We start from the raw sequence: 11289 nt of genomic DNA, 5'->3' as shown, positions 1-11289 counted from the left end.
AAATCATTTAATTAGGTGTCTAATCTTTTGTTTTGCGGAGTTAGATCCCTGGATTATATGTTTTTTTTTTGTTCAAGTTGGTTCTTCCATCAAAATAGAAATAAAAATGCTGATATGAACTAACGAGTCAACGCAACGACAGTGCTGAGTAAACAAATTAATGTTTACATTTAATTTCATTATGTTAATTGGATAAAATATTTATAAAAAAAAACCAGAAAGAGAGAGAGAGAGAGAGTGCAAAATAGAGAAGAGGCTGGGAGGGTGTTAGCAGGAGAGTTGGAGTTCGAAACCGATTGAACAATTCACAAAAATTAAGGGATTTCTCGTGCCTTTTTCCCTAAAAGCTTCCCTCAAATAACTTTTTTTTAATAAGCAATAACAAATTAGCAATTAAAAGCAAAAGATGAAGAATAACTTAGGAAACAGACGCAAAATACATACACGTAGAAAACAGAGCATGCTAAGAGATACAGAGAGTCAAGCAAAATCCTCTCGGTTCAGAAACTTCTTCACTCTCATTCCTCTCTTCCACCTCCATGGCATGATGGGCCACGTGTTTAGGTGTTTAGAAAGGACCACCATTCGTGCATACGATGATGTGTCATGCTCGTGCTTCCTTTTGAATAAGTCTGATCTTGGTTATTCTACCCATGATTTGATTGGTTCATGACGTTGAGGCCACTGGATGTCATCACATTGTCTTCCATTGAAAATTTCATTAGCGTTGGCCACATATTTTGTTGCGAAATTCACCAAAGAATTGCGTGAGAATAATCACACACTTGCTGGCCAGACTTAGTCAGTTGCCGCGTCGCATGATTCGTGAAGAGTTTTTGTGTTGCGTCCGTTAAGCCTGATGGTATCATGAGTGCTTTTTAGAATTGCATATTTAGAGATTTTCTCGATGCACGTCTTCGTTTTTAATATATTTATGTGAATATCTTTTAATAGATAGCTCTCTCTAGTCAAGATTAGATTTTGACTTTGATTTTGAAATTAACTCACGGTGCCAATGTTTCGGGGCTCAAATAATGAGCCTCCGTGTACTCTTTGCCCAATGCGGTATTGGGTTTATTTTCCCACATTTCATAAATGCGATAATTCCATGTTAATTCCTATATGGTGATTATGAAAAAAATGATTATTCATTGTGAGAAGATTAATTTCATGTTAATCAATCTCTCCCTATTATTTAATAGTTCCAAAACCATTTTCTTATCAACTGGGGATTAGAATGGGCACCAAATACCCACCAATAGGTGGTCGCGTTGGTTTGCGCTAAGTTCCTTTCACGAGAGGTCCTGGGTTCAAACTCGCTCATCGGTGATTTAAGTGGGGGGTCGTGACGGTGGGATGCTGCGCTAGCCCCCCTCGAGGACTAGTCGAGCATCACCGCTGGTTTGAGCCCTAGCTCGCTGGCCGCGCGGATACCTCGGTTATCAAAAAAAAAAAAATGGGCACCAAATGTTTCATATAAATAACCAAAATATGAGTTCTCATCACAGAACTTAATATATTACATTAGCACCACATCACCGACTTTTTCATCGTCCATCACATCAAAATATAGTATTTGCTAAATATAGGATGGGCAATCAATCCAAATCCGAGAAGTAGGAAGAACCATCTGCCAGTCAGCGAACGAGGATCTTCGGGATTTGGTGGTTTTATTGTATCCTAGAAGCGACTTTGCTTATCCCATAAGCAATATAGTGGGGGCAAATATCACTTTAAGAAAAGTGATCACACACCTCAAATCATGAGTTTTTACGGGGGACTTATGTCTAAGGGTTCACCGGCCACGGGCAGAACAATAATGCGTTGCGGTACCTCCAAAGTAGTCCTCCTCGAAAGCTCCGTCGGTCACATTCCTTGAAATTAATATAGCAGCTCTAATGATGTAATCGGCGAAGAGCTGTACAGGACGACACTTGTACCCAAGCGGAACGCACAAGGCGATGTAAAGAATCAATATAGCGAAGAGGGCGGTGATTCCAACGATCAAGGCAACAACGGTGATCCAAGTGCGTTTGCTTATGGTCACATAGACCCCCGCCATGAAGGCCACGGACATCGTGGCAAGAGCTATGAGCAGTGGCAGTCTTGCCATTCGAAGGGCACGAAGCACCACACGCGAATCATCGATCTGCGTCCAAAGAAGGATCACAACTGCAATTATCGAGTTGTACATGGCAACGGAGTTGCAGATCACGAAGACATCGTACATGGGTTTGTTCAACAGCGTAGCAAATCCAGCATCTGATTCAGAGTCGTTAAATCCTCCAGGAACAGAAAAACCAGCGGCAAATGTCACAGCAGCAATGAGCGTTGCCACAACCATACGGGTATTGGCCTGGTCCTTTAGACTATATAAGCTCGGAGGCTCTCTCCACGGGCCTAAACCTCTTGGCTTGGAAATTGCTTTGTCTTTGCTTCTTGGGGTTCCAGCAGATACTAAGACTATTCGTGTTAAGCGCTGGTGAAGCGTAATAGGAAAAAAAACGAGACCGTTATTATTCATGAAGATGGACTAACAATCAAAGATTTAGGATTAAAATAAATGAAACCCCCGTCAAGTGATACACAGACTTGCAAATGCATTCTTTCTGATCTTACCGTAGAAACTTAATTCCACTCGGTAACTTCAGGGGAGTTCAACGGGTCAAAATAAACTTTAATTTCTTTTGTCTCTCCCAGAAAGAAGTAGCCAAAACAACAGGGAAAAACAAAAGTAGATAACTCGTTAATTTATTTTGTAGATGTATCATTACCTCGTGAAGTGGAGCATCGATATCCCACAGTTGATCATCTACGATGTCAAGAGCCGTCAAGTTGCCGTGATTTGTGATGTAGAACAGTTAGCCTGTGATTATCTTGAACAATGTGATCGCCGTAATCACCGGAAATCTCGGCAGTTTTTCTGATTTTGGGGAAAACAACCATTCAAGCGCTTTCCTATATTATCATTTAGGCGCTTTCCTATATTACCAAGTAAGCGCGCTTTCCTATATTATCATTTAGGCGCTTTCCTATATTACCAAGTAAGGCGCTTTCCTATATTATCATTCAGGCAGTTTCTTTAATTATTCGGTTTCCATTAGTATTAAGAGTCCTATCTCTATATATAAGATGTCTGTCTTGTAATCAAAATCACAGTATTATTGAATAAAAGTTTCGAGTTCTTTGGAGTTGTTCCAAATTTACGCTTTCTCTCTGCGTCATTTGGTATCAAAGTAGGTTTCTCCTGTGACGATGGTGAATAACGTGAATGTCAATCTCCCCGCTGCTGAGGGCCGTGAAAGCGAGCCTATTACGCGGGCTGAGTTCAATCAGTTCGTGGATCAAACCGATCGGAGGTTTCAAGAGATCCTTGATGCCATCCAGCTTTTGTCCACAAACCATGCGCCTGACGTTCTTCCAGCCGAGCGAATTCCCGTCGTTCGTGATCCCGAAGATGCTATGGGGCGTGGAGGAATTCCCCGACAAAGGCGTCAAGACTATGTTGAGGATACGGAAGACGAAGACGATGATTTCCAGGAGATGCAGATTCGTGGTGGTCGCCGATACAGGGGATTCCAGGAGGAGCATGTTCGTGGGAATCGACGTCAGGGAGGATATCGACGAGATCCTGAGCAGTATCAACTAAAGGTAGATCTCCCTACTTTCAATGGGAATTTGGATATTGAAGATTTCCTTGATTGGCTTTGGGAGGTCGAAAAATTCTTCGACGCTATGGATATTGACGAGGATCGCCAAGTGAAACTTGTGGCGTACAAGTTGAAGGGTGGCGCTTCAGCTTGGTGGGAACAGACTCAATTGACGCGATGTCGACAAAGCAAGGCTCCCATTCGATCATGGGGTCAGATGAAACAAAAGTTGAAGAGGAGGTTCCTCCCAACGGACTATGAGCAACTGTTGTTTCAGCAATTCCAGAACTGCCGACAATTGAATAGATCGGTCCAAGCTTATACGGAAGAGTTCCTTCGACTCTCTGCTCGCAATAACTTGGATGAGTCCGAGGCACAACAAACTGCTAGGTACATTAATGGTTTGCGACTTAATATCTAGGATCGGGTTTCTTTGCATCGACTATTCTCTGTCGAAGACGCCCAGGATATGGCGCGAAAAATTGAGGTGCAATTGGAGAGGACTAGCCCTAGTACTCGTGGTAGCAATTATTCGGGTCGTGGGTCATTCGGGAAAGGAAGACAGCCTGATGTTGCAAGTTCTTCTAGTCAACAAACACCTGATTCGAGCCGAGTTCCAGGGGGTACTACTGGGACGCCTAAGGAAGCAGTCGCAACAAATAATCGCACTCCCAATCAGAATACCCAGAATCCATATGCCAAGCCCCAACCGATCAGGTGCTACAAGTGTAACGAGTTGGGCCATCGTTCCAGCGATTGTCCTCGTCGTAGAATGGCCAATATCGTTGAACATGACGAAGATGTGTATGAGGAAGACTGGGAAAATGAAGAAGAAGTGGGAGTGGAAGATGAAGTGGGCGAGCAAGTTAATTGTGTTGTGCGTCGTCTATTGCTTGATCCGCGAACAGAAGATACCCAGAGGAATCAGCTTTTCCGCGCTCGCTGTACTGTCAACGGCAAAGTATGCGATATCATTATTGACAGCGGAAGTTGCGAGAACATAGTGTCAAAGGCCTTGGTGGATCACTTTCAACTAAAGACGGAGCCGCATCCCGCACCCTACACAATCGGGTGGATACGCAAAGGAGCAGAACTTAAGGTAAACCAATTATGCCGTTTACCTATTTCGATCGGGAAATCATATCAAGATACTATTGTCCGTGATGTTGTGGAGATGGATGCGTGTCATGTTTTACTGGATCAGCCATGGCAATATGATGTTGATGCTACACACCGAGCTAGAGAGAATACGTATTCTTTTGTGTGGAAAAGGACTAAAATTACTTAGAGACCAAAGAGTAATTCCCCTCAGATTGTGAAGAAGTAGAATGCAGGGGTTATGATGAATATCCGAAAGGGTGAAGGGATGTATATGATTGTGGACAAGAGCGACCAGCAAGTTGTGGTTTGTGTTCCCGACATTCTTAAGCCCTTATTAAAGGTATTCAGTGATGTTATGCCTGAGGATTTACCTGACGGATTACCTCCTTTGAGGAATAACCAGCATGAGATTGATTTTCTTCCAGGTGCTAGTCTTCCTAATTTGCCGCATTATCGGATGAATCCGAAGGAGAATCAGATTTTACAGGAGCAGGTGGGAGAGCTCCTTCGAAAGGGCTTATTGCGTGAAAGCAAAAGTCCATGTGCAGTTCCTGCGCTTCTCACGCCAAAGAAAGACGGCACCATGCGTATGTGTGTAGACAGTCGTGCCATTAACCGGATTACTGTCAAGTATAGGTTTCCGATTCCACGACTTGATGATATGCTAGACAGACTTGCTGGATCACGGATTTTTACGAAGATCGACCTTCGAAGTGGATACCACCAAGTTCGCATCCGCCCCGGCGACGAATGGAAAACGGCCTTCAAGACAAGTGCGGGATTGTACGAATGGCTTGTCATGCCGTTTGGACTCACATGCAGTGATATGCCTAAGCAGTGGGACCGGTATCTTGATCCTGCTGAGTTCACCTTCAACAACTCGGTTAACCGCTCTACCAGTACATCTCCCTTTCAGGTCGTATATGGGCGTACACCACAGCATACTCTGGATTTGATTCCCTTGCCCAAGATTCCAGGCTATAGTGTCGCGGCAGAGAATTTGGCGACCAGAATTAATGAAGTCCAAGCTACTGTGGCTAGTCAATTGACTGCTTCTAATTCAAAGTATAAGGAGGATACTGACAAACGGCGACATTCGAAAATTTTTGAGGTAGGCGATGAGGTAATGTTTTCCTGCGAAAGGAGCGTTTTCCTGTAGGTACCTATAATAAACTAAAGCACAAGAATATTGGTCCTTGCCGCATCCTGAAGAAGATCAACGACAATGCCTATGTAGTTGACCTTCCTGGTGATCTCAACATTTCCCCTACATTTAATGTGGCAGACTTATTTGAGTATCATGCTTCTGATACACCCCTCTATCCTGATCATAACTCGAGGGCGAGTTTTTCCGAAGAGGGAGGGAATGATGTAGAACAGTTAGCTTGTGATTATTTTGAACAATGTGATCGCCGTAATCACCGGAAATCTCATTTTTCTGATTTTGGGGAAAACAACCATTCAAGCAGCTTCCTATATTATCATTTAGGCGCTTCCTATATTACCAATAAGGCGCTTTCCTATATTATCATTTAGGCGCTTTCCTATATTACCAGAAGGCGCTTTCCTATATTACCATTCAGGCAGTTTCTTTAATTATTCGGTTTCCATTAGTATTAAGAGTCCTATCTCTATATATAAGATGTCCGTCTTGTAATCAAAATCACAGTATTATTGAATAAAAGTTTCGAGTTCTTTGGAGTCGTTCCAAATTTACGCTTTCTCTCTGCGTCAATTTGTAAGATTAAGATCGACTATGTTGTCCCGGGTGAGATAGAGCAGAACCTCGGGTTGCCACTGTAATGTGGCTACATGTAGAGGAGTGTTTCCTGCCTCGTCTTTCGCATTTATAAGCTTCTCAAGCTTGGGATCGCCAAGTATGTACTTCACTACCGAGGCCCTTCCATACTTTGCCGCAATATGAAGTATATTTTGCCGTTCCTTTAAAGTAAGCAACTCTTCTGGATCTGGCCAATGTCGAAGCAGCTCATTCATTGTTTCAAGATGACCCGTCTTACATGCGACGTGGATCGGAAGATAGCCCTGTCTGTCACCCTTGAGGCGCTCGAAGCGAACTTGTTGACCAAGAATTCGACTCCATTGATGTAATTCTCATATGCTGCTAGATGGAGGGGAGTTCCCCATCCAGCATCTCTCAAATCAAATAGTTCCTTCTTTTGATCTGACATCATTATCAGCATATCTACATCATTAGAGAGTAGGAAATGAATGACTTTGTGTCATGCTCATGATCAACGGTTTGGTAACTTTACCCTCTAACTATTATATTTTTCTTAAGATGAAACAAACATGCGATATTACATGGAATACATAATTGAAACCTAAACTTTTGGGGAATAATTTCAGTATAGACATTGGAGAATGCTTCAAAGCATAGAGACATTCATCTCCAAGTAGTAATTTTCCACATGGGAGTAACAAAGGGCAGCCATGACACGAGTCTCTTCCTCTTTCAAAAAAGGTTCTTGGACCATAACATAAGTGTAGTATCTATAGTGGCTTATACTATGAGTATCGACTACTGAAATTTTAGCGTAATGACATTTTTCAAGGGGTAATTCTTGCCAGGTCTCAAGTCCAAACAGATCGTTTTGCCTTCTTCTGGTTCAAAGTTTATGGGAAATCTTCAATAATTGATTCTGACTTTAGAAAAAGGTTAAACCATTCTAGTAGAAGAACAAAATATGCGAGGTCAGCTGCTTTATGAACGTGACTTGCAGGTTCAACAGCTCGTATAGACACACATATAAATGGTCCGGCTAATTAATTTACCCAAGCAAGAGCCATAAGTACAATAACTGACCTAACTTTTGGTGCATCACGGCTCCGTGAACCGGCGACATTCCTTGCATGATTTGCATCCAGTGCGGAAGGACTTCATTCCCATCCACCGCTTGCAGCAAACGCGAGAGAATGTTCGAGTCCCCCATCTCGACTGCCAAGTACAGTGGGCACTTGTTCTCCTTGTTCTTCTTATTCACCGATTTTGAGCCTCGACGCAGGAGAAGATCTGTCAACTCGTAGTCACCGTTCTTCACAGCCTCATGCAACGCTGTGTTCCCCGCCTCGTTCGCTTCGTCCACAATACTGCTGCAGTCAAGGAGGAGCTCGGCCATGCAGTTCCGGTGGATCCGGCGGATCCGGCCTGATCTTGCTGCAACGTGGAGTGGGGTGTCCCCTCTGTCGTTTGCCTGGGCGGCAAGCTGCTTGTCATGGATGACCTCCAGGAGGGCTCGGAGGATGTTGGAGTTCTCGATACCTGCTGCGACATGGAGCAACGAGTTCCCAGAAGGGCCCTGTACGTGGATAATGTCGGACAAAGAGACCCTCTCTTCGGCAGAATACTTTTCAAGGGCTTCGATGAACTTGTCGATGTCGCCATCTTTTGTGACGGCCTGTAGCAGTGGATACGCACGACAATTGAATTCTACTTGGGTGTGTGGTTCGTTTACCGACTCTAGTGCTCTCAATCTGGCCCTTCTCTGCTCCCAGAGATTATCATCCTCGATAGGTATGCTCGTGCGATCGCGATCCATCTTTTGACTCTGAAATTTGAATATCTTCTCCTCCAAAGTTAAAACTTGTTTGGACTCTTTTCCGGCAACTCTTCTCCAAGATTAATTACACAGCCACAACTTGGAGATGTTTTCTTCACTAGCTGTCAGTAAACATTTTGTGGCCAAGAGCATTTCTTCGAAAAAAGATATCTTTGGTGCGCGAAAACATCCACTACGGAGTTCATTCCTGAACATTGTACAGCATTCATATCAAGAACATTGTCGGTATAGACTATTCTACGCAAGTAATCCCTGGAAAATCTGCTGGTGCTGCGAAATTACACAAGGCGTGAATCTAATATTCAGACGATTTGGAAAAACAAATCCAATTTTAATTCGAGCACAAAATGATCGAATTATCAAGTCCATCTTTCTCAAATGAAGATGGATTTGCGAAAGCCATGTCAACTCCTGAGAGGAGTGTTCTGCGATGATAATTAACAGCAAGGTAAGTACTGCCTGAAAATTCAGAGAAAACTAAACTACTTGGCTAGCGGTGGCAGAGCTAAGATTGTTTTTTAGTGAAGTCAATAAGAAAAATGCTAAATTGTTTTTGAACGGGAAAATTTATACACAATTCTGAAGTTTTGATCATCTATAAATTTGTAAACTTCGGCATTTAATTTTTAAACAAATATAAATTTGATCCACAATCTTCATTTTTGTTGAATATATTTCACGATTGAGCTATGTTACAACATGCTAATTACCTAACCGTACAAATTGTCTAAAACTAACTCAAGGACGTCCTTTAAACTTAGCACGCGCACAATGACAGCATATTACATGCACATAAGAGTCACTAAACAAAATTTTGCAAAACAAGTCAGGTCTTAACTCTTGCATGTGATTGAACTAGATCACATGACACAATTACATTATTGACATAAAGTTGCCCAAAGCTTGAGTCTTGTTATTTGTGAAGGGTTGACTATGGGACACTAGTTAAATATAATGATAATAAATGTTTCAATTTTCAATGCATTGATTATACATGATACGAAAGTAGTACATTGAAATCCGTAAATTTTTTGTATGTGTGGTTGCTTAATAAATGTTTCGAAGTACTCGTTAACAAGATGTGACTTAAAAATATCCTTCAAATGTAGCTCAATTGAATGTATTGTAACATAATTCGATGCTTATGGGAACCAAAATCACAATCATGCAAAAATTTAATTTTGACAACTCAATTTAAAGTTTTATTATATTTAATTTTGGGCAAAATGACACTATAAGTGCCATAACTTGTGTACGGCGCTCACTTTGGTGCCATAACTTTTTTTCGGATCACTTTGGTGCCAAGTCGGAGGAAAAACGATCACTTAAGTATCATAACTTTTTTTTTGGATCACTTCAGTGCTAAAATTTTTGAAAAACGATCACTTAAGTGCTAAAATTTTTGAAAAACGATCATTTGAGTGTTAAAAATTTTGAAAAACGATCACTTAAGTGCCAATCTCCGGCGAGTCACGTCAGCTTCAGAAATTAATAAAAAAAATGCCACGTCAGATTTCCGGCGAAAAATTGTGTACGGCACCGGAGTTGGCACTTAAGTGATCGTTTTTCAAAAATTTTAGCACTAAAGTGATCCAAAAAAAAGTTATGGCACTAAAGTGAGCGTCGTACACAAGTTATGGCACTTGTAGTGTTCTTTTGCCTTTAATTTTGTCGTAGTAACTTGAATTTATAGAGTTGGTTTTAGTTTCACCTTTTTCATTGTATTCTGGGTTTTTAAAGTTTTTGTGAGGCTTATTATGTTCTTAAAAATATAGTTTATTGGGGTCAAAGTAAAATTAACGGACGCTTAGAATATTTATGCTAATAATCAAAATATCTGCAATTTGACTAGGGGCAATTGCCCCCACTCCTTATAAATCGTCGACGCCACTGCCGACTGAAAATAAGGAAAGTTAAAGCGCAAAACCGAGGGTTAAACTGTTGCAATCGAAAATTAAATTGGAATTTAAATTAAAACTTGGAAATCACAGCCAACTAGAATCTAACGACCCTCATATTATGAAATTTAGGAAAACACGCATAGGAAGAGGAGAAGTGGAAAAATAATACCAAGAAAGGCATTTTTTTTTGTCTCTTAGTTATGAATTTATTTTGATGTCTTGTTCTTAGAAATGTTCTTTACATGGATTAGTTCCAGCTACCCAAGAGCTTTCGCCCTTGGCGGAACATAGAATCTGCGCTTGACATATTCATGCGAATTGGAGGAAGAATAAAGAAAACAAGTCTCGACAACATTACCACCATATCCATGCTTGAGGACATAAGAATCCAGAGGATGAGAAGAATTCAAGTGAAGATGTTAGTTTCTGCGAGATGGAGTGGAGAGTGTTGCCCCTGAGTTCTGTTGAAATTAGAGGAAAACAAGGCTGAAACCGAATGCACTTATTGCCGGAGAAGGGTATGAAGTGAAGCACAAACCAGACAAGTCTGTGGTTAACATGGAAAAGCAAACTTGCTTTTGTAGATCATGGGACATACCTTGTATACCATGTCCTCATGCAATTTGCACCATATATTACAAGCGAGACGAACCTGACAAGTATTTATCTAACTGCTACAAGAAGGAGAAGTAGATACAAACATATTTGTTCACCTTGGAGCCTATGAATGGTAAGGTTATTATATATATAAGTCTACACTATTTCCACCCCTCATAGGACTAAATCCACCCAATTTTCACCAAAAGACAAGATTGGCCTCAATCATTCACTTGCAATTTATAGTGGTGGTCCCATTTCTTTTTTATTTTATTTTATTTTCACTTCCATTTAGAATCTAGTTACCTTAATTAAGCATTTCACATATTTTGTTTTGGTCTATTGTGGGAATCCCATTTATGTTGAAGGCATTATGTTTTCTTTTTTCTTTTTAGATTTTAATTATGTAGAAATAAGTTTTGTCGAAAAGAAAATTTTCCAAGAAAATATATATCAAGTCTC

General features: G+C 41.2%; 1 protein-coding gene and 1 pseudogene across 3 annotated transcripts; both read right to left on the bottom strand.

The window, feature by feature from the left end:
- Positions 1-1457: 1457 nt before the first annotated feature.
- LOC130134615 (protein ACCELERATED CELL DEATH 6-like) lies at positions 1458-8386 on the bottom strand (annotated as a pseudogene).
- LOC130138648 (uncharacterized) lies at positions 8366-11023 on the bottom strand. 3 transcript variants are annotated; one of them, XM_056313367.1, is made up of 3 exons: positions 10829-11017; positions 10589-10716; positions 8366-8599 (listed from the first exon to the last, which is right to left on the bottom strand). In XM_056313367.1, exons 1-3 carry the CDS (start codon positions 10838-10840, stop codon positions 8434-8436), a joined length of 306 nt encoding a protein of 101 aa, XP_056169342.1. In that variant the 5' UTR covers positions 10841-11017; the 3' UTR covers positions 8366-8433. The 3 variants fall into 3 exon arrangements, 1 of the variants encoding a protein (XP_056169342.1); XR_008816996.1 differs by lacking the exon at positions 8366-8599 and adding an exon at positions 8606-8754 and having other exon boundaries at positions 10829-11023; XR_008816995.1 differs by lacking the exon at positions 8366-8599 and adding an exon at positions 8606-8754 and having other exon boundaries at positions 10589-10691; positions 10829-10987.
- Positions 11024-11289: the final 266 nt, after the last annotated feature.

This window comes from Syzygium oleosum, unplaced genomic scaffold, assembly GCF_021117445.2.
Source record: "Syzygium oleosum isolate NSW1041296 unplaced genomic scaffold, Sole_v2.1 Sole_v2.01, whole genome shotgun sequence".
Classification (NCBI taxonomy): Eukaryota; Viridiplantae; Streptophyta; class Magnoliopsida; order Myrtales; family Myrtaceae; genus Syzygium; species Syzygium oleosum.
The sequence above is the reverse complement of the archived record's forward strand: the minus strand, read 5'-3'. Positions and strand labels throughout refer to the sequence as shown.

Bases quoted from the DNA above. Each gene is read 5' to 3' on its own strand.
- LOC130138648 (XM_056313367.1), bottom strand. The intron at 8,600-10,588 runs GTAATGTTGTCG...GTAATTTCGCAG, and splicing joins CCTCAAGCATGGATATGGTG to CACCAGCAGATTTTCCAGGG.